Source organism: Rhinoraja longicauda, chromosome 12 (assembly GCF_053455715.1).
Source record: "Rhinoraja longicauda isolate Sanriku21f chromosome 12, sRhiLon1.1, whole genome shotgun sequence".
NCBI classification, from domain to species: Eukaryota; Metazoa; Chordata; class Chondrichthyes; order Rajiformes; family Arhynchobatidae; genus Rhinoraja; species Rhinoraja longicauda.
Genome location: NC_135964.1, coordinates 13,569,059 through 13,592,511, shown reverse-complemented (window position 1 = coordinate 13,592,511; position 23,453 = coordinate 13,569,059). Strand labels below are relative to the sequence as shown.

The 23,453-nt window shown below is 45.9% G+C and overlaps 2 protein-coding genes across 3 annotated transcripts in view; one reads left to right on the top strand and one right to left on the bottom strand.

Annotated features, from left to right (window-relative positions):
- mix23 (mitochondrial matrix import factor 23) overlaps nt 1-12,528 on the top strand; it is a 25,690-nt gene extending 13,162 nt beyond the window's left edge. Inside the window, exons 4-5 of one of the 2 annotated variants that reach the window (XM_078409073.1) lie at nt 7,472-7,531; nt 10,725-12,528. In XM_078409073.1, coding sequence (XP_078265199.1) covers nt 7,472-7,531; nt 10,725-10,775 — 111 coding nt within the window. In that variant the 3' untranslated portion in view covers nt 10,776-12,528. The remainder of the gene's footprint in view (nt 1-7,471; nt 7,532-10,724) is intronic. The other variant, XM_078409072.1, reaches the window with a different exon arrangement.
- Nucleotides 12,513-23,453, bottom strand: LOC144598729 (cystatin-A-like). The gene is made up of 3 exons (XM_078409074.1): nt 22,959-23,453; nt 15,861-15,962; nt 12,513-13,261 (listed from the first exon to the last, which is right to left on the bottom strand). The coding sequence occupies exons 1-3, from the start codon at nt 23,064-23,066 to the stop codon at nt 13,142-13,144; spliced, it is 330 nt and encodes a 109-aa protein (XP_078265200.1). The 5' UTR covers nt 23,067-23,453; the 3' UTR covers nt 12,513-13,141.

Below are 23,453 nucleotides of genomic sequence, written 5' to 3'. Positions count from 1 at the left end.
GCATTCAGCGTGTGGATGCAGGGTTGGTGAGTGTGGAAAATGAAGCCTGGGATGTGGGATAAAGGTGAGAAAGTGTGGAGAGGGAAAGGACAAATGGACGCATTATGAAGATAGACGCAAAGTGCTGCAGTAACTCAGCGGGTCAGGCAGCATCTGGAGAGAAGGAATGGGTGACGCAGGGCCACATCCATTTGTGGCACAGACAGAAATTATACTGCAGTTACATTCTAGCGCCAAAGATTCATTCCATTTTACAATACTTGCCAATAATAAACTCAGAATACTTTTAAAAATTGCAACCTTTTAACAAATTAAAGGGGATGGTTTAACTCCCCTGGTTTGTATTTATTGTCACAGGGGGCAGTGCTGGCCAAGTCATTGGGTATTTTTAAAGCATAGATTGATAGATTCTTTATCAGTAAGGTTACAGGGATAAGGCAGAATGAGGTTGAGTGGGGAAAATAGATCAGCCATGATCAAATGGCAGAGCAGACTCGACGGGCCAAATGGCTTAATTGTGCTCCAATGTCCTATGATTTTATGACTCAAATGTAAAACCAGACGCTAAATGAGTTCATTACCTGTTCCAGCCATTCTTTGAAAGTATAAACTTATCTCAGAATTTTATTCCTGTTGTTCATAGCGGTAATTTGATTTGCTTGGATGTACAAAACCAGAAACCTGGCGATTGGCTCACGGTGCTGATTTGTGTGTCATTCTGCGCAGCAATGTGAAGCAATGCTTATAGTTACCTTGTATTCATCAGCACTGAAGGTGTGGAGTATATTGTCTACACACAGTCATGCATTATACTTGGATAGGACTCTAAGGACTGTATAATAACAGAAGCCGTACACCTGGATAATGATCCAAAGACTTTATTAACTACATAGCAAGCACGACCTCACGCCTGCACGTTGCACTTACACTAACCCCAATCACCCAAGCAGTGGTCACTCAAAAGCTAAAGGGGCGTAACTACAAAAGCATGACACATAACATGAGTGACACCATTACACTAATCTACAGGGGTTTAGTAGAAGAGGTTTTGGGGCGCACGGTGGCGCAGTGGTAGAGTTGCTGCCTTACAGCCCCAGAGACCAGGTTCGATCCTGACTGCGGGTGTTGTCTGTACAGAGTTTGTATGATCTCCCTGTGACCATGTGGGCTTTCTCCAGGTGCTCCGGTTTCATCCCACACTCTGAAGATGTGGGGGTTCGTAGGTTATTTGCCTTCGGTAAAAAATTTAATTCCCTTTTAGTGTGTAGGATAGTGCTCGTGTGTGGGGATCGCTGGTCGGCACGGACTTTGTGGGCCAAAGGGCCTGTTTCCGCGCTGTATCTCTAAAGTCTAAAGGGTCATAGAGACATCCAGCAGGTCCTCCAGCTCAACTTGTCCATGCTGAACAAGATGGCCTATCTAAGCTAGTGCCATTTGTCCAGGCATATCCCTCTAAACCTTTCCTTGATTCGTACAGGTGTCAGGGGTTATGGGAAGAAGGCAGGAGAATAGGGTTAGGAGGGATGATAGATCAACCATGATTGAATGGCGGAGTGGACTTGATGGGCCGAACGGCCTACTTCTACTCCTATTCCTTATGACCTATCCATGTGATTATTCAAATGTTTGCTAAGTGTTGTTATAGTACCTGCCTCAACTACCTCCAAGGGCAGCTCATTCCATAGGCCACCACCCTTAAAAAGTTGCCCTCAGATTCCTGTTTCCCCTCTCACCTTAAACCTATATCCTCTAGTTCTTGATTCTCCTACCCTGGGTAAAAATACCATCTGCATTCACCCTATCTATTCCTCTCAATCTTATATTCCTCTCGATCTTTTACACCTCTATCATTCCACATCCTCCTGCGCTCCAAGGTCTGATCCTGCCCCAAACTCAGACCATCGAGTCCTGGCAACATTCTTGTAAATTTTGTCTGCACTCTTGCACTAGCTGGGAGTGGAAAAAGGAAGGTGTTGCTCTGTCCTCCTGTCCCTGTCTCCTGCAGGGGAAACTGTTCTATCTCCACTGGCCTTGGGTTCCCCCTCCTTTTCTCAAAAAGACCAGGAGGTCACCATGCACAATGCCCAGACTCTTTGTCACTGACACATGGATGGGCTAAACCCAATAACATGTACAGATGCGCTGCAGAGGCATTTTATCGGGATGCATCCAAACAGTTTGGTTTGGGAACTGCTTGTAGAAAATTCAGCACTTTGTGTCCTTTTGTGTATTAACCAGCATCTGCAGTTCTTTATTTCTACATTTTGTTCAATTCTTAGTCACCATACAAGGTAGGATGCACAGGTCTAAGGAAATGTTTAGTTTAGAGATACAACGTGGAAACATGCCCTTCGGCCCACCGAGTCCGCACCAACCAGCGATCCCGCACACTAGTATTATGTTATTTATCCCAGTTTTACATCCTACACATTAGGGGCAATTTATAGAGGCCAGAGCACCCGGAGAAAACCCATGCAGTCACAGGGAGAACGTGCAAACTCCTTACATCAGGGTGGAACCTGGGTCTGTGCTACCGTGAGGCAGCAGCTCAACTGCTGTGCCACTGTGCTGCAAACGAGATTCACTGGAATGGTTTCTGAAATGAAGGCTGTAAACTGCAAGATTAGAATTTTTTTAAGTGGAATTGGTTACTTTGAAACAAAAAAAGAGAAAATTAGATAGAAGTGCACGAAATAATGTGAGAAGGTATATGGGGGGAAACTATTCTCACGGGAAGTTGCTCTAACACCAGAGGGCGCCAGTTAATAGACATGAAAGGACACAGAAGCACCTGTACACAACATGGCTCCCATGTGCAACAGTAAGCCTGTGGAAAAGGTGTTGTTCATGCTTTTACAAAAAAAATATTTACTTCAAAACAACTTGCTGATGCTGCTTTAAGCTTGTGACAGGAAAATTGATTATACTTGAAGACATAATTAATTCAAAAATCACAACAATGCTAGGAGTGACAGGTACAGGCAGCATTTGTGGAGAGAGAATGTTGAAATTGCAGGTAAATGGCCTTGCATGCATTCATTGGTCTATTTAAAGCTTTTTCTTGTCTTGTGGAATTTGTGCAAGTTATGGATGATACGTTTTTGGGTGTGGTCCGAGTCTGTGTATCTACGCAATAGTTTCATTGTACCAGTACTCCATGACTTGACAAACCTGATTTGAAACCACACCCTGGTACAAGACAACTGGAACAACTGTTGGTACAAGACAACTGGAAACTATTTAGTTTTTGTCTTAGAGATACAGCCTGGAAACAGTCCATGCCAACCATCAATCACACGTCCAACATGCTACCTCTATGTTATCCCACTTTCTCATCCACTCCCTGCACACTAGGGGCAATTTAGAGGCCAATTAACCTCAGACTCACTGAGGATCGAACCCAGGTCACTGGCACCGAGGGGACAAGAGCAAGAAACTCTTGCTATCCTCTTTTATATTATTGGCTGGCTAGCTTTTATATTTCATCTTTTCTCCCCGGATTGCCTTGTTAGTTACCTTCTATTTTTTTTGTTAAAGCTTCCTATAATCCCCTGGCTTCCCACTAATCTTTACAATGTTATATGCCTCCTCTTTTAGTTTTATGATGTTCTTGACTTCCCATGTCAGCCACGGTTGCCTCAATCTCCCGCGAGAATCTTTCTTCCTTGTTGAAATGAAAAGATCCTGCATCTTCTGAATTATTCCACCATTTTTCCTGCTGGGGCCCCTTTCCAATCATCTTTATCCAGGTCCTCCCTCGTGCCTCTGTAGTCACCTTTGCCTAACAGAAATACGGACATATCCGATTTCATCTTCTCCCTCTCAAATTGCAGGTTGAATTTTATCATATTGTGGTCACTACTTCCGAGTGGTTCCTTTACCTTAAGCTCTCTAATCAAATTCAGTTCAGTACACAATACCAAATCCAGAATTGCTGCTTTAAGAAACCATCTTGGAGACACTCTACAAATTCCCTCTCTTGGGGTCCAGTACCAATCTGATTTTCTCTGCATATTGAATTCCCCCATGACCACCGTAACATTGCATTTCTTGCATGCCGATTGTATCTCCTGATGTAACTTGCACCCTACTCCTGGCTACTGTTTGGAGGCCTGTAAATAACTCCCATCAGGGTCTTTTTACCCTTAGTTTCTCAGCTCTACCCACAAGGATGCCACATCTTCTGATCCTATGTCACCCCTTGCAAAGGGCTGAATTTCATTCCTTACCAGAAAAGCTACCCCACCCCCTTTGTCGTTTCGATAGGCCGCATAACCTTGGATATTCAGCTCAGCTCCTCCCAGCCACGTCTCCGTAATGCCCACAATGTCGTACCTACCAATTTCTAACTGCGCTATCAGCTCATACACTTTGTTCTGTACCCTACAAGCATTCAAATACAACACCTTTAAATCAGTATTCACCACCCCTCTTCTCACATTAGTCGCGACTTTACCTGACCTTAGTCTCTTATCTCTTAACTTTCATCCTACTATTCTGGAGACAGTCTCATTCTCCCCGCAACCATCAGGCAGAAGGTACAGAAGCTTAAAGTTTGCACCCCCACACTCAGAACAGCTTCTACCCTTGTCACCAGGCTTCTCAACATGCGTTCCATAATCTAGGGCCGTCCAATTCACGGAAACAGGCCCTTCGGCCCAACTTGTCCATGCCCACTAAGATGCCATATCTAAGACAGTCCCATCTGCCCATGTTTAGCCCACACACCGCACAACCTTTCCTATCCATGTATCTGTTATTCAACTCTGCCTCAGGAGACATTCTCCATAGACGCTGCCTGACCTGATGAGTTACTCCAGTTTTTTATGTCTATCTTTGATATAAACCAGCATCTGCAGTTCCTTCCTACACATACCTCCTCTGGCAGCTCATTCTACATACCCTCTGAGAGAAAACATTGCTCTTCAGCTTCCTATTAAAGTGTTCTCCTCTCACCTTAACCCTATGTCCTCTGGTTCTTAATTCCCCTACCCTGGGTAAAATAATCTGCCCATTCATTTTTTCTTTTCCCCTCACGATTTTATAACCTCTCTATAAGATCAGCCCTCATCCTCCTGCATTCCAAGGAATAAAACCCTAGCCTGCGCAACCTCTCCCTGTAGACCAGGCCTTTGAGTCCTGGCAACATCCTGGTGAATCTTCTATAGATTGACTACTATAGATTGACTACTATAGATTGTACTATGAGGTGCTATTGGAGATTTTGCTGGGGCAAATGTTTCCTCTCCTTGTACCTTCGGAAGTGGTCATCACTTCCGAAGAGTCCACCAGGGACTATACTGGAAGGATCCTATACCCACTAGGGACAATTTTTAACACCATCCTACACCCACTAAGGACAATTTTTACATTTACCAAGCCAATTAACCTACAAACCTGTACGTCTTTGGAGTATGGGAGGAAACCGAAGATCTCGGAGAAAACCCACGCAGGTCACGGGAAGAACGTACAAACTCCGTACAGACAGCACCCGTAGTCGGGATGGAACCCGGGTCTCCCGCGCTGCATTCGCTGTAAGGCAGCAACTCGACCGCTGCGCCACCGTGACCGCCTGTTGTGACATTCTGAGGATTTTGGACACTTGTTTTGTCGAGGTAGAAAAGAGGGGAGAAGTTTTGTATTTGAAGGAAGTAATTTGCGTTGCATTTAGTGTCTCACCGATGAAAATAGGTGTCAGACATAGTTTAGAACATAGAACCAAGGAACTGCAGATGTTGGTTTACAAAAAAAGGCACAAAACGCTGGAGTAACTCAGCGAGTCAGGCAGCAGGTTGAAGGGTCTGAAGAACGGTCTAACCCAAAACATCACCTATCCGTGTTGCCTCACAGCACCAGAGACCTGGGTTCCATCCTGATCTTGCGTGTTGATTAAATGGAGTCTGCACGTTTTCCCTGTGAACACGTGGGTTTCCTCCAGGGGTTCTGTTTTTTTTTAGATTTAGAGATACAGCGCGGAAACAGGCCCTTCAGCCCACCCGGTCCGCGCCGCCCAGCGATCCCCGCACATTAACACTATCCTACACACACTAGGGACAATTTAAAAATTTTTTTTTAACATTTGCCCAGCCAATTAACCTACATACCTGTACATCTTTGGAGTGTGGGAGGAAACCGAAGATCTCGGAGAAAACCCACGCAGGTCATGGGGAGAACGTACAAACTCCGTACAGACGGCGCCCTTAGTCAGGATCGAACCTGAGTCTCCGGCACTGCATTCGCTGTAAGGCAGCAACTCTACCGCTGTGCTACCGTGCCGCCCTTTCTGACACATCCCAAATGCAGGAAGGTTAGGATTATGTTCAGGGCTGCTTAATGGCACAGCGGTAGAGTTGCTGCCTTACAGCGCCAAAGACCCGGTTTCGATCCTGACTACAGGTGCTGTCTGTATGTAGTCTGCACTGTATTGTTGTAGTCTGTGGCCTATTAGAAAAAACAGTCAGACAACCGAATTCGTTTAACCTCTTTATTCTACTCACCCAGGTAGGAGAGAGTCTAGAAACCGAAGCGTTTAGAGACGCTCAGGAAGCTAGTGTAGTCTCTCTCCCCGAATGCTAACAATTACCCACATTTTATACCCTTAATACATGTGCCAGTACATTTCCGTTGCTACCTTATATGGCAAGTTTTACAATGTCCTATAAATCTTTATGTGTCTTTCGGGACCTCCGTGTCCGTGGTGTCCATCGTGACCTCTTCTTTCTTGGGAACAAAGGGCAGTCCATATGGCAAGATGTTCGTCTTAACACTTCAAAGGATGGCTAACCATCAAAGCCTTAAAGCCAGTTGCCCATATCAAAGGATACACTTAGCCATAAACCGCGCTTCCATGCTGACAACAGGATGTCCTGGCAACATAATCAAGCTGGAGCTTTTACATCTTTTTTACACCCCTGCAATAAAACCCATATGGCCACATGCCAAATGTTCGCCCTTACAGTATGTACGGGTGCTGTCTGTACTGTGTGTACATACCCTGTATGTATGGGTGCTGTCTGTCCACTCTGTACATACCCTGTGACTGCGTGGGTTTTCTCCAGGTGCTCCAGTTTCCTCCCACATTCGTAAGACGTGCGGGTTTGTAGGTTAATTGGCTTCTGTAAATTGTCCCTAGTGCGTGGAAGAGAACTAATGTACGGTGATCGCTGGTCGGTGTGGACACGATGGCTGGAAGGGCCTGTTTCCATGCTGTATCTATAAACTAAATGTGACAATAAAATCCCACTGAACGATTGTGTTGCGTCAGTAATAAGGTGAAGGAACTCAACAAACAGCGTTACACAAGTTGAAGCAGCACCTTACCACTGACCCTGAGAGGGAGCAGGGGTGATATTTAACATATATTTTCATGAAGTGAGCATGCAACAGTCTCTGCATTATCTTCATTACAGTTACGTGTTGGAAGATCCTGTTTACGTTGATGATAAATGTCCTCCCTTCTTCTTTGTTTCAGTTGAAACTAATGCAGTCCGAATTAAATGTTGAAGAGGTTATTAATGACAGAAGTTGGAAGGTAATTATTTTTATTTGTGTATTGGAAAATGGGGTGCATGTACAAACAATGGGAATTACTTTGCTAAATGAGCAGATAGACTGACAAAGCAGCTCGTGGAGATGCTGCAATCTTGCGTGGAGCACAGAGTGCTGGAGGAACTCAGTGGGTCAGACTGTATCTCTGGAGGACACAGAGAAGTGACCTTTCTTATCAGATCAATGGGCAGTACGGTGGCGCAATGGTAGAGTTGTTGCCTTACAGCGCCAGAGACCCGGGTTACATCCCGACTATAGGTGCTGTCTGTAAGGAGTTTGTACGTTCTCCCCGTGACCGCATGGGTTTTCTCCGAGATTTAGTTTCTTCCCACACTCCAAAGGCATAATGGCTCGAATGGCGGTGCTGGCTCGAAGGGCCGAATGGCCTACCCCTATACCTATTGTCTGTGTTTATATGTAGAGGTTTGTATGTTAATTGGCCTGGTATAAATGTAAATTGTCCCTAGACAATAGACAATAGACAATAGGTGCAGGAGTAGGCCATTCAGCCCTTCGAGCCAGCACCGCCATTCAATGCGATCATGGCTGATCACTATCAATCAGTACCCCGTTCCTGCCTTCTCCCCATACCCCCTCACTCCGCTATCCTTAAGAGCTCTATCCAGCTCTCTCTTGAAAGCATCCAACGAACTGGCCTCCACTGCCTTCTGAGGCAGAGAATTCCACACCTTCACCACCCTCTGACTGAAAAAGTTCTTCCTCATCTCCGTTCTAAATGGCCTACCCCTTATTCTCAAACTGTGGCCCCTTGTTCTGGACTCCCCCAACATTGGGAACATGTTATCTGCCTCTAATGTGTCCAATCCCCTAATTATCTTATATGTTTCAATAAGATCCCCCCTCATCCTTCTAAATTCCAGTGTATACAAGCCCAATCGCTCCAGCCTTTCAACATACGACAGTCCCGCCATTCCGGGAATTAATCTAGTGAACCTACGCTGCACGCCCTCCATAGCAAGAATATCCTTCCTCAAATTTGGAGACCAAAACTGCACACAGTACTCCAGGTGCGGTCTCACCAGGGCCCGGTACAACTGTAGAAGGACCTCTTTGCTCCTATACTCAACTCCTCTTGTTACGAAGGCCAACATTCCATTGGCTTTCTTCACTGCCTGCTGAACCTGCATGCTTCCTTTCATTGACTGATGCACTAGGACACCCAGATCTCGTTGAACTCCCCCTCCTCCTAACTTGACACCATTCAGATAATAATCTGCCTTTCTATTCTTACTTCCAAAGTGAATAACCTCACACTTATCTACATTAAACTGCATCTGCCATGTATCCGCCCACTCACACAACCTGTCCAGGTCACCCTGCAGCCTTATTGCATCTTCCTCACAATTCACACTACCCCCCAACTTAGTATCATCTGCAAATTTGCTAATGGTACTTTTAATCCCTTCGTCTAAGTCATTAATGTATATCGTAAATAGCTGGGGTCCCAGCACCGAACCTTGCGGTACCCCACTGGTCACTGCCTGCCATTCCGAAAGGGACCCATTTATCCCCACTCTTTGCTTTCTGTCTGTTAACCAATTTTCTATCCATGTCAGTACCCTACCCCCAATACCATGTGCCCTAATTTTGCCCACTAATCTCCTATGTGGGACCTTGTCGAAGGCTTTCTGAAAGTCGAGGTACACCACATCCACTGACTCTCCCTTGTCAATTTTCCTAGTTACATCCTCAAAAAATTCCAGTAGATTTGTCAAGCATGATTTCCCCTTCGTAAATCCATGCTGACTCGGAACGATCCCGTTACTGCTATCCAAATGCTCAGCAATTTCGTCTTTTATAATTGACTCCAGCATTTTCCCCACCACTGATGTCAGACTAACTGGTCTATAATTACCCGTTTTCTCTCTCCCTCCTTTCTAGTGTGTGTAGGGCAGTGTAAACGTGTGGGGCTCGTTGGTTTTAGTGTGGACTTGGTGGGCCAAAGGGCCTGTTTCTGCTCTAGTTTCTCCTGCCTAAGGAAGGACATATTTGTGATAGAGAGCAGAGTTTACACATTTCTCAGCAGCGTTGGAGACTGAGGGAAGTTCTGGTAGAAGTATATAAAATTATGAGAGGTGCGGACAGTCAGAATCTTTTTGCGTCAGGGTGGAAATATCAAAGACTAGAGGGTAGAGCTTTAAGATGAGAGGGGCAAAGTTTAAAGTTGATGTGTGGGGCAGTTTTTTTTAGAGAGTAGTGGGTGTCTAGTCTCTTAAACACCACTATAGTATCTGCCTCCAACAGCACCCCTGGCAGCATGTTCCAGGCACACGCCACCCTCTGTGCAGAAAAGCTTGCCCCGCAATCTCCTTTAAGCTTTTTCCTCTCACCTTAGAGATATAGCCTCTAGTATTTGATTTTTTTATCTTGGGGAAGGTTCTGTTCATCTACCGTGTCTATGCCTCTCCTAATTTTATATACTTCTATCAGATCTCCCCACAACCTTTGGCGTTCCAGAGATAACAATTCAAGTGTGTGCAACCTCTCCCTGTAGCTGACATCCTCTAAAATAGGGAACATACTGGGAAACCTCCTCTGCACCCTCTCCAGAGCCCCCCCCCCTGTAATGGGGTGACCTGAACTGCACACAATACTCCAAATGCGTTCTATAAAGCTGCATCATGCCCTCCTGACTCTTATACTCAATGCCCTGACCGATGAAGGCATGCATACCATACACAGTCTTCACCACTCTCTCTACTTGTGTTGCCACTTTCAGGGAGTTATGGACTTGGACCCCAAGATTCATCACAGCTTCTTGAGCAATGCATCTTCTTTGGGACATTGAGCAATCTCTGACGACCAACTAGAATGTAACCAATTAGGGCGGCACAGTGGTGTATCGGTAGTGTTGCCGCCTCACAGCGCCAGAGATCCGGGTTCAATCCTGACCACAGGTGCTGTCTGTACGGAGTTTCCACGTTCTCCCTGTGACTTTCCTCCACATGCTCTGTTTTCCTCCCTCGCTCCAAAGACCTGCAGGTTTGTAGGTTAATTGGCTTTGGTAAAATTGTAAATTGACCCTAGTGTGTAGGATAGTGTTGGTGTAAGGGGATTGCTAGTCGGTGCGGATTCGGCGGGCTGAAGGGCCTGTTTCTGCGCTGTATTTCTAAAGTCAATTTAGAATGTGTAATGTTTTTCTTCACTTTCCAAAGGTCTTCAGAGATCGATGCAGAATTCATTACAAACCTGAAACTGATCTGTGAACCTGAAGAGTTCAAAATTGGTCAGACTTCCAGATCGTGTCTTGAAACGAAGGAATCAAATGAGTGCCACTCAGGTGCAAGCAAAGTGGACCATTACAGGGATCACTTCTAGGTTTAAGCCAAGACTTTTGTTAAGATGGGCCTTTTATCATTGGGAGACAATAGTAGTTCCAGTAATCACTTCAAACAGCTTTTTAAAAATTGGCTCACACCAATTTATTTTGCTGCAGTCTTTTTTGAAACCAATTCATTTTGAATATCATGTGATTTTTGCTTTTTTTTGTGGTAAACGTCACATAATGAAACAGTTCTGGTGTTGCTGAGGAAAGTCTCTGTTTTTTACAATCACATTTCCTTGATTGTTTTTTCCTTTGTCCTGTGTACGATTCCCAGCCGTGGCGCTACTGCTGTTTTTCATCTTATAAATTGTCCAATCTGAGCTTTAATTTGTGAAAGATAAAATTCAATTTCATGCAAAATAGTAGATAGCAGTTTTTAAAAGTAATAGCCACCATTCAGAGTCTGATGAATAATAGAATTTCCTGTGCCAACAGTCGTTTGTACTGGTAACTTGATGTTTACTAATCATTATCTCCCACAACCCTGGGATAAGTTCAGTTGGGTACTGAACTATAAATCATGATGATTATTTTGTATCATGCAATTTGTAAAAGCTCATGTCACACATGAGACTTTCATAGATCATCGCTGCCTGCGGCATTTTGGGCAAATAATGAATTTTGGTAACAGTTGTAAATACATTTTAACTATAAAGTTTGTTAAATTAGAAACCTTTACTCAGGCTAGTTTTGCAGATTTTGTCTGAGATATTCTGTATCCATTTCCATAAATCCACTTTTTGAATGAAAGTTTCAATTTTGGTGTAATTTCTTTTAAGAAATGCAATCTTCAATGGTACTTGGCTTTCCCATGCAAGAGGGAGAGTCATTCTTAGCCATTAATGACATAGGATGACATTCCTATCATTTAGCTTTCTCACAAGCTTAATGGCAGGGAAATGTGATTGAATATTCACAAGATTTCAGGGATTTCCTCCCAAGGCATCTTTAGCATGTTCATCACTCCCCAAGTGTTTGCTAAAGTATTTATGTGGACTTTGTTATTCCTGGCTTCTACCTTGTGCCCATGATTATGATCTGCTTTAATATTTTGTGTGCTTGTGACTGTGTCATTTTTCTCCACTAAAGGGAAAATAACCTGGGGGCAGGGGTAAAGTATTTCTTTGCATTTTTTTATGCTGCACACGTGTATCCAGAAGCTGCTTCTACTAAATACTGCCCTGCAGATTGTTTTATATGCAGGGTAAAGGGCACCAAAAAAAATAATTGATACTGCCTATATCTCAGTGTTCATCTGTAAATAGATTTGACTGTAAGCCAGTTGTCAAGAATTCCATTAGTTTTATAAAACTTGAAGAAGAGACAGGTTTTCAATCTAAAATGTATTGTTCATGTATTGAGAAAGTTGATATTTTGCTCTGTGCACACTGGAGGTTCTGTCTCAAACCACTGTGAAACAACGTTTTGTCTGGAGTTTAAAGTTTGCCATATTTTGTTATGATCAATTGGTGCTTTTACGTTTGTGCAAGTGTAGATACAATGCGAAATGTACTCCCCCCACAACATGGACCTGACCCTCATTAAAAGACATCCACAGAACAGTGGTGTGACTAATGTTTTATATATATAAACGGATGAAAGACCAACCAACCTTCAATCAATCAAAAAGCGTTTTATTAAGATGCAGACAAGGACATTTAAATGCTGGTTTGTTTAAAAAAAAAGACAGTGCTGGAGTAATTCAGTGGGTCAGGTAGCACCTCTGGAGAACATGGATGGGTGACGTTTTGGTTTGGGACCCTTTTTCAGACTGAAGGGTCCAGACCTGAAATGTTACCCATCCATGTTCTCCAATGATGCTGCCTGGCCCACTGAGTTACTCCAGCACTTTTTGTCTTTTAAATTCATTAAATCATCCTCTTAAAAATGCTGAGTACTGAAAGGCACATGTCATCGCAACAATTCAGTTCCAAAACCACACCCATCCCTTCATTAAACATCAACTGCATCGCCACAAGGTTGAGAGAAATACCTTTACGTGATCCTTTGATTACAAGATCTCTTCAGTTCTGCCCAGGGGGGCACATATGGTTTTTTAACCCCATACATTCTCCCCTTTCCATTCATTTGGGTTTAACAAACATATTGATGGCCTTTGCAGATTATACCGTTGATAAAGATAGAAATTAATTATGCAATAGAACAGGAATCACACTTTAGGTAAAGTTAAGATTGAAGACGAGGTGTGTTGTGCAGAAGCCAGCTCAGTGAAGGCAAGGTCACTGTTCAAAGAGTGTCATCAAGTGACTTGCCTGCCTCGACCAACTTCACAGATTTTTCACCTCCATGGCAAGGAAGTGCTGCAAACACTTTAACATGGATGTATTCATCACTGTCAGTGTGGATCTAAAAAACAAAACAAAGTTATTGTTCCAGCCAAGAATATCATCCACATTATATAAAAGTTTAAGCTGGAAATATTCCAGACTGGAAAATGGAGTTGAAAGACACAGCATGGTTGGTCCACACTGACCATCGATCATCCGTTCACACTAGTTCTGTGTTATCCCACTTTCTCATCCACTCCCTGCATACTGGGGGCAGATTCCAGAGATAAATTAACCTACAACGTTTCTGGGATGTGGGAAGAAACTGCAGCACCCGGAGGAAACCCACGCTGTTACAGGGATTTGGTGCAAACTCCACACATACACAGGATCAGAGGTCAGGATCGAACCCTGGTCTCTGGCACTGTGAGGCAGCAGCTCTACCAGCTGTGTCACCCTGATATTGACCAGGCCAGGTCTCACAGCTCAGAGAACCAAAAAGAAGCAATCTCCTTTAACATTAAATTAATTTGAATGTCTGAACAAGGATAAAGAGGAAAGATGTGCAGGAAGGAACTGCAGATGCTGGTTTAAAATCAAAGATAGACAAAATGCTGGAGTAACTCAGCGGGACAGGCAGCATCTCTGGAGAGAAGGAATGGGTGATGTTTCAGGTCGAGACCCTTCAAGTTCAATCTGAACAAGGGTCTCAACCTAAAACATCACCCATTCCTTCTCTCCAGAGATGCTGCCTGCTCTGCTAAGTTACTCCAGCATTGTGCATTAAAGTGGAAAGATGTTTTCTTGAGGGAGCCATCTGGACAAAGGGGTCACTCAAAAGAAGGGGTAGGTAATTTGGAATTGAAGTTAGATTTTTAGATCATAAGACAGGAGCAGAATTAGGTCATTTGGCCTCTGGAATCTGTTCCACCATTCGATCATGGCTGAGCTATTTTTCCCCCTCAACCCCATTCTCCTGCCTTCTACCAATAACCTTCGACACCCTTACCAACCAAGCACCTATTAATCTCTGCTTTAAAGATACCCAATGATTTCCACCTCCATCTGTGGCAATGAATTCCACAGATTCACCACCCCCTGGCTAAAGAAATTCTCCATTCTAAAGATACATCCTTTCTTTCTGAGGCTGTGCCCTCTGGTCCTAAACTCTACCATTAGTGAAAACATCTTCAACATCCACTATGGACGACCTTCACTAACCGACTAATGTTGGGAACTATTTTCTCTGGAAGGGCAATGGAGGCAGAGCTGTTGATTACAATCAAAACCAAAAGCTGTAACATTCTGGTAACTCGAGTAGGCAGCAGGGCAAGGGTACCAGGGTGGAAGATCGTGCACGATCTTGTTGCATGGTACAGTAGGTGGCCCAAATTACCTCTATACCAGTGCAGGCATCACTGGAACATTTAACAAAAGGGTCAACTTTAGAATTTAGGTGGGCGATAAGGGGAGAAGATACAGTAACTTTCAACAAATAACCAATTGAACAGTGCAGGAGTGATCAGAATTACTCTTCAAAAATGGAAATAGATGCACACGAGATAACTGAATGCTACCACGGTCATAATGTGCCACAAAGGACTGTAGATGTGATTTATATCAAAGATAGACACAGCGCTGGAGTAACTCAGCAGGACAGGCAGCATCTCTGGAGAAAAAGGATAGGTGACATTTGATGGAAGGACCATTTCTCAGAAGTCAAAAAGGGTCCTGACCCAAAACATCACCTATCCGTTTTCTCCAGAGATGCTGCCTGACTTGCTGAGTTACTCTGGCACTTTGTCATGTTTGCCAGAGACACTGGCCTGTTATCATATCATATCATATATATACAGCCGGAAACAGGCCTTTTCGGCCCTCCAAGTCCGTGCCGCCCAGTGATCCCCGTACATTAACACTATCCTACACCCACTAGGGACAATTTTTACATTTACCCAGCCAATTAACCTACATACCTGTACGTCTTTGGAGTGTGGGAGGAAACCGAAGATCTCGGAGAAAACCCACGCAGGTCACGGGGAGAACGTACAAACTCCTTACAGTGCAACACCCGTAGTCAGGATCGAACCTGAGTCTCCGGCGCTGCATTCGTTGTAAAGCAGCAACTCTACCGCTGCGCTACCGTGTACTGTACTGTGTTAAATGTACACCGATCAGCCAAAACATTATGACCACTGACAGGTGAAGTGAATAGCATTATCTTGTTACAATGGCACCTGTCAAGGGGTGGGATATATTAGGCAGCAAGTGAACAGCCAGTTCTTGAAGTTGATGTGTTGAATGCAGGAGAAATGGGCAGGAGTAAAGACCTGAGCGACTTTGACAAGGGCCAAATTGGGAGGAATGTGTCACAATAAACAGTGCATCGCACCCTGCTGCTTATGGGGCTGCACATGGAGGACCAACAGCATATTAGGCAAGTGGTCATAATGTTTTGGCTCATCAGGTCATAATGTTTTGGCTGATCGGTGTATGTAGTTAAGCACAAGCTCAAGAATATACCTTTCTAAATGAATTAATGATAGCCCAAAGTGCACATGTAAGCAAGAGTTGGAGCGTTTCATTGTTGGCAATGAGATTCTTACTTGCATCAGCTTCACTGGCCTGTAAACACAACACTCATAGATAACATAACAAACATTCAATAGCAAACTTACTTTAAAGAAGTGATTGGTACCAGCTACAACTTGTGATCTGTAGGCTACGACCACATATGTAACAAATGTTTTATTAAGTTGCTTTTCAATATCAGACTTCACCTGAAAAATACAAACAAAAAAAGTTTAAGACGACAGAAGGACTTGCGATCTTTAGATAGGAAAAGTGCCCCAGGCTTTCAGTAGCAGTGATGCAGCAGGTACTGCTGCTTCCTCACAGTGCCGGAGACCTGGGTTCAATCCCAACTGCCGGTACTGTCTGTGTGGAGTTTGCACGTTCTCCCTGTGACTTTGTGGGGTTTTTCCGGGTGCTCCGTTTTCCTCCCACATTCCAAAAACACGCGGCTTTATAGTTTAATTTGCCCCAATGTGGAGGACATGATGGTGGGTTTACTGGACGTGTGCACGGGTGATCGATGGTCGGCGTGGACTAAACTTAAACTTACAAAAAGCTTGTCCCGCACATCTCCTTTAAACTTTGCCCCTCGCACCTTAGAGCTATGCCCACATTTATTTGCCACTTCTGCTGCTGGAAATATTTCTAGGTTTTTGTCAAGAGTGCTGTCAAATATAATCGCCATGCTCGAACGGAAAGATTTGATGGGTTGGGCAGGCTCGGACTTTATTCCTTGGAATATTATTCCTTGGAGCCCAGGAGTCTATGGGGTGATCTTTTCAGGTGCACAGATTCACAAGAATAGACAGGGTGAATGCACACTGTCTTTTACCCAGGGTAGGGGAATCAAGAACCAGAGGACATACGTTTGAGGCGTGACAGGAAAGATTTAATAGGCACCCGAGGGGTAACTTAATTTAAAATGGTTAGCAACCGGGAGCAGGCAATGGCAGACTGAGCGCAAGCGTTTGACAAAACGATTGCCAAGTCTATGCTTGGTCTCACCAACGTACAGGAGATCACATCGGGATCTTAACATGTTTCTTTGAGAATTACAGAGCTCCACCACTGTGACATTGTTTTATAAGAAGTTGGCCTTTCATTCACTATTTAAAGCTTTTTCTTGTCTTGTGGAATTTGTGCAAGTTATGGATGATACGTGTTTGGGTGTGGTCCGGGTCTGTGTGTCTGCACAATATTTTCATTGTACCAGTACTCCACGTCTTGACAAACCTTTTGATTTGAAAGCACAACCTGGTTTGTCACTGTTGGCACAAGACTACTAGAAATTATTTAGTTTTTGTCTTAGAGACACAGCCTGGAAACAGTCCCTTCGGCCCACCGAATCCATGCCACCCATTAATCACACGTCCAACATGCTACCTCTCTGTTACCCCACTTTCTCATCCACTCCCTGCACACTAGGGGCAAATTAGAGGCCAATTAACCTCAGACCTATACTGGGCAGGATCGAACCCAGGACTCTGGCGCTGAGGAGACAAGAGCAAGAAACTCTTGCTATCCTCTTTGATATTATTGGTTGGCTAGCTTTTGTATTTCATCTTTTCTTCCCGGATTACCTTTTTAGTTACCTTCTGCTTTTTTTTTGTTAAAGCCCTGGCATCCCACTAATCTTTACAATGTTATATGTCTCCTCTTTTAGTTTTATGATATCCTTGACTTCACTTGTCAGCCACGGTCACTTCATTATTCCCCTAGAATCTTTCTTCTTCTTTGAAATGAAAAGATCCTGCATTTTCTGAATTATTCCCAAAAATTCCTGCCATTGCTGTTCCTCCATTTTTCCTGCTAGGGCCCCTTTCCAATCATCTTCATCCAGGTCCTCCCTCGTGCCTCTGTAGTCACCTTTGCTCAACAGAAATACGGACATATCCGATTTCATCTCTGTAGATGGTTTATATGCAACCAATAACATAGTTACCTCAGTACCATTAACCCCGCCTAGTTAACATCAATCATAACGCCTTCCCTTCCTGGGTACAGTTCAGTAGAGGAACGTAGCCAGTGCTTGAAGATGTATGTAATACGCTGTGCTATCATTAAAAGATGTTGTACGCTTTAAGAGTTTGTGAAGTATTAATTTACATGGTGTCGGAAGTGGAAGACACTTGCGTCTCCTGTCTGTCGGGTTTTATTTCTTTCTTTTGATTTGTGCCTTTTTTGTGCTTAATCTCTCTGACCATGGCGTCCTCTTGCAGAAAGCCCGCGCAGCTTGTCTTTGATGCTGACATTTCTGAGCGGTGGGACACGTCTTCACCTCTAACGGACTAAAACCCGACCCCTTGAAGGCAGCTGCCATCTCCGAGATGGCAGCCCCCACCGACGTGCCAGGTCTACAACGATTCTTAGGCATGGTGAACTACCTGGGGAAGTTTATACAAAACCTCAGTGAGCTGAGTGCTCCCCTGCGGCAATTGACAAAAAAGGATATTGCCTGGGCCTGGCTCCAACATCACCAGCAGGCCTTTGACTGCCTCAAGTCGAAATTGATTGACACCCCGACGTTGCGGTACTTCGATGTAAGTCGCCCCATCACCGTCACCTGTGACGCTTCCAAGTTCGGTCTGGGTGCGGCTTGCCTTCAGTCTGTCGATGGATCGTTACATCCTGTCTCCTATGCCTCCCGCACCATGACGGACACCGAGCAGCGGTACGCTCAGATCGAGAAAGAGCTGCTCGCGGTGGTGTTCGCCTGCTCCAAGTTCAGAGATTTCCTGTTCGGCAGCAGATTTACGGTCGAAACCGACCACCAGCCACTGGTGACCATCCTAAACAAGCCAATTCACGCTGCCCCCGCCAGGCTGCAGCGTATGATGCTACAGCTCCAGCGTTTCGAATTCGACATCATCTACAAGAAGGGCACCGAGATGCACATTGCGGACACCCTATCGCGCGCCCCGCGGACCTCCTGTGATCGCCACCCCTACGAAACAGAGGACTTGCTTGTACTGGGCGTTAATTTCATTCCCACCAAGCAGCTACAGGTGTTGGCCGAGCACACCGCTGCCGATCCAGTTTTGCAGCGGCTTGCCACGGTGATTAAAGCAGGGTGGCCAACAAAGCGCTCCGCTGCGCCATCTGAAACACAGCCTTTCTTCCTGGTCCGCGACGAATTGGTGCTCCAGAATGGCGTCATCGTCAAGGGACATAAAGTTGTGGTCCCGTCCTCCCTGTTTGACTCTTACTATTGCGCAGCCCATAGCGGACACCCTGGGGTCGATGCAACACTCGCCCACGCTCAGTGCCAATTCTACTGGCCCGGAATGGCCAAATATATCCGAGACCGAGTTTCTGCCTGCTCCACGTGCAACAGTCTTGCTCCACACCAGCAGCGACAGCCCCTGCTGCAACAGCCTGCCCCTGCCTTGGCCTGGTCCTCGTTGGCTGCTGACATCTTCGAGTGGCGTGGTAACCACTACCTTGTCCTGGTCGACTCATACTCAAACTGGTTCGAGGTGGATTTACTGACATCCCTCACGTCGGAGATGGTGATCCGAAAGCTGCGGAAACACTTCTCCACTTTTGGGTCCCCTGTCAGGCTGCAGACTGACAACGGCAGGCAGTTTACCAGCCGAGAATTCAAAAGTTTTGCGGACAAGTGGAATTTTGTGCATTTCACCAGCAGCCCTGAGTACCCACAGAGCAACGGACTTGCAGAACGGGCCGTCCGCAGCGCCAAGCATCTGATGGAACAGGCGAGACTTTCCAACACTGATTTGTACTTGGATCTCCTAAACCTCAGGAATGTTTCCAGGGATCCGGCCATGGGGTCACCTGCTCAGCGTCTGATGTCAAGGAATACCAGATCTACTATCCCGATTGCCCAGCGCCAGCTGCAACCTCGGGTGCTGGAGCCTGCCTCCGTGCAGAGGCGTATTCAAGAGAAGCATGACAGCCAGCGGCGTTCCCACGATCGGTCGTGCAGACCACTCGATCCTCTTTTGCCTGGACAGGTTGTTCGGTTGCAGACCGCCGGCGGTCACTCCCGTCTGGCCACCGTGGTTGGGGTGGCCGACTCACCTCGTTCGTACCTGGTGGACCATGAGGGCACCATCTACCGAAGAAGCCGACAACACCTGCTTGCGGTTAATGAGCCAAAGCCGCAGCCCCCGGGACCCTATGCCCCGCCGCTCTCATACCAGCAGCCGGCTGCCGTCCCGGCCAGCGTTCCTTGTATGCTTCGGTCCCCATATCGCGCGCCCGGTTCCCCTCTGCGCGGGTCCCCTGTTGCCGGTTCCCACTCTCCCGGTTCTACCACCGCACCTCCCTTCCCTGGTTCCCCTGCTGCCTCGTGTCCTCCGGTTTCTTCTGCTCTTTCGGGGGGAGGGGGAGACATTCGTACGCGCTCGGGCCGGATTAGTAAGCCACCTGTGCGCTATGGCGATTTTGCTTAATTCTGTTATTAATCCTGTTGTTGTGACAACAATCTGTTTAATTTTCTAGGGGGAAGGATGTAGATGGTTTATATGCAACCAATAACATAGTTACCTCAGTACCATTAACCCCGCCTAGTTAACATCAATCATAACGCCTTCCCTTCCTGGGTACAGTTCAGTAGAGGAACGTAGCCAGTGCTTGAAGATGTATGTAATACGCTGTGCTATCATTAAAAGATGTTGTACGCTTTAAGAGTTTGTGAAGTATTAATTTACAATCTCCCTCTCAAATTGCAGGTTGAATTTTATCATATTGTGGTCACTGCCTCCAAGTGGTTCCTTTACCTTAAGCTCTCTAATCAAATTTGGTTTAGTACACAATACCAAATCCAGAATTGCTGCTTTAAGAAACCATCTTGGAGACACTCTACAAATTCCCTCTCTTGGGGTCCAGTACCAATCTGATTTTCCCTACATATTAAATTCCCCCATGACCACCATAACATTGCATTTCTTGCATGCCGATTGTATCTCCTGATGTAACTTGCATCCTATTCCTGGCAACTGTTTGGAGGCATGTAAATAACTCCCATCAGGGTCTTTTTACCCTTAGTGTCTCAGCTCTACCCACAAGGATGTCACATCTTCTGATCCTATGTCACCCCTTGCAAAGGGCTGAATTTCATTCCTTACTAGAAAAGCTACCCCACCCCCTTTGTCGTTTTGATAGGCCGCATAACCTTGGATATTCAGCTCAGCTCCTCCCAGCCACGTCTCCGTAATGCCCACAATGTCGTACCTACCAATTTCTAACTGCGCTATCAGTTCATCCACTTTGTTCTGTACACTACAAGCATTCAAATACAACACCTTTAAATCAGTATTCACCCCCTCCCCCCTCTTCTCACATCTGTCACGACTTTACCTGACCTTAGTCTCTTATCTCTTAACTTTCATCCTACTATTCTGGAGACAGTCTCATTCTTCCCGCAACCATCAGGCAGAAGGTACAGAAGCTTGAAGTTTGCACCCCCACACTCAGAACAGCTTCTTCCCATGTCACCAGGCTTCTCAACATTCCTTCCATAAACTAGGTTCGTCCAATTCACCTGTACCCCATTGCAGACATTGTTTCTGATGTGCTGCAATGCTGAGAACTATATTCTGCACTCTGTATCTTCCCCTTTGCTCTACCTATTGTACTTGAGTTTAGCTTGATGGTATTTATGTATAGTATATCCGATTGAATAGCATGAGAAACAAAGCTTTTCAGTGTACCTTGGTACACGTGACTATAATAAACCTGAATCAGATTCCATCAGATGAATCTATGTTGCTTCTACCCCTTCCTTACCATTCCCAGATGGGACATAAAGACAGGGCCAACCAGGTGGGCCGAATGGATGCATGTGTTTCACATTTTCCACCACACTCCAGCACTAACCCCACCCTTCCTCCCACATCTTCAACTGTGGTTGTTCTCCACCATTTGGGAATTTTTCCCCACGTTCACTCTCTCCTCACTTCTCCCCAAGCCAAGTTCTCCAACCCTTGAGAGCAGAGAACAGCACAGCACAGGAACAGGCCCTTCAGCCCAAAATGCCCATGACTGTACATGATCCATTCCCCTCCATGTGCCCATCTAAAAGCCTCTTAAATGCCACTGTCATATCATACCTGCCTCCACCACCACCCCAGGCAGCCTGTTCCAGCCCGCCCCCCCCCCGTGTAAACAAACTTTCCCCGCACACCTCCTTTAAACGTTGCCCCTCTCAATAGACAATAGGTGCAGGAGTAGGCCATTCAGCCCTTCGAGCCAGCACCGCCATTCATTGTGATCATGGCTGATCACTCTCAATCAGTACCCCGTTCCTGCCTTCTCCCCATACCCCCTCACTCCGCTATCCTTAAGAGCTCCATCCAGCTCTCTCTTGAAAGCATCCAACGAACTGGCCTCCACTGCCTTCTGAGGCAGAGAATTCCACACCTTCACCACTCTCTGACTGAAAAAGTTCTTCCTCATCTCCATTCTAAATGGCCTACCCCTTATTCTTAAACTGTGGCTCCTTGTTCTGGACTCCCCCAACATTGGGAACATGTTTCCTGCCTCTAATGTGTCCAATCCCCTAATTATCTTATATGTTTCAATAAGATCCCCCCTCATCCTTCTAAATCCCAGTGTATACAAGCCTAATTGCTCCAGCCTTTCAACATACGACAGTCCCGCCATTCCAGGAATCAACCTAGTGAACCTACGCTGCACGCCCTCGATAGCAAGAATATCCTTCCTCAAATTTGGAGACCAAAGCTGCACACAGTACTCCAGGTGCGGTCTCACCAGGGCCCGGTACAACTGTAGAAGGACCGCTTTGCTCTCACCTGGAAGTTATGCTGCCCTCTTGTCTTTGACATTCCCACCCAGGGGGAGAAGGTACTGACTGTCTACCCAGCCCAGTCTATGCCTCTCATAATGTGACACACTAGTTGCCAGCTCTCCCCGCAACCTGCAGAGGCCTCACTGCAAGTTCCTCAAACTCTTTCACCCGCCCTTGGGGGCTGAGGCCTTGATCTGCATCTGCTGGCTGCGAGTGAGTGAGTGAGTCAGGGAGTGAGTCAATGAGGGAGCGAGGGAGGGAGTGAGTGAGTGAGCGAGTCAGTCAATGAGGGAGTGAGTGAGTGAGTGAGGGAGGGAGTGAGTGAGTGAGTGAGTGTCTGCGCCTCCCAGCTCCTGCGAATGCACCGGGTTGTTTTTGCAACAGATTAAAGGCGAGAGAGGGAGGGGAGGGGGGGGGAGCTGTCACTCACCGACTCGGCGATCTGCTGTATCTCGGGAGTGACCTTCTTCAGCTCGCTTCTCCCCCCGCACAACCCATGGGGCTCGCCTCCTCCTACCCCGCACCGTCCCTGCTGCATCTCTCTCTCTCTCTCTCTCTCTCTCTGCTCCCGACCTGTGGACTGAGCGGCTCCGGCACCGCCGCCTCCTCCTCCTCCTCCTCTATATAAACCCGCTCCACCGCAGGATGGCGCGTCACCTGATCACAACCCCTGACTAATCCACTCTAAAGTTTCGCAAACTGGACAAAAGAATGTTTCATCCACGAACCAGTTCGAACAACGATTTCAGACAGACACGCACATCTGAACATTGTTTATCCATTTCTTATTATTTATTGCTCTTACTTAGTTGGGAGGTTGCTAAGTCACATTGACAAAATATTTTGCCCAACGTTTTGCGGGGCAAGATGAACCACTCCGTCCAAATCGCCTATAGGGGATTGCACGTAAAGTCGTTAGGTCATT

Bases quoted from the DNA above. Each gene is read 5' to 3' on its own strand.
- LOC144598729 (XM_078409074.1), bottom strand. From the start codon at position 23,066: ATGCAGCAGGGACGGTGCGGGGTAGGAGGAGGCGAGCCCCATGGGTTG. The intron at 15,963-22,958 runs GTGAGTGACAGC...TGTATTTTTCAG, and splicing joins TACAGCAGATCGCCGAGTCG to GTGAAGTCTGATATTGAAAA. The intron at 13,262-15,860 runs GTAAGTTTGCTA...TTTGTTTTTTAG, and splicing joins GTACCAATCACTTCTTTAAA to ATCCACACTGACAGTGATGA.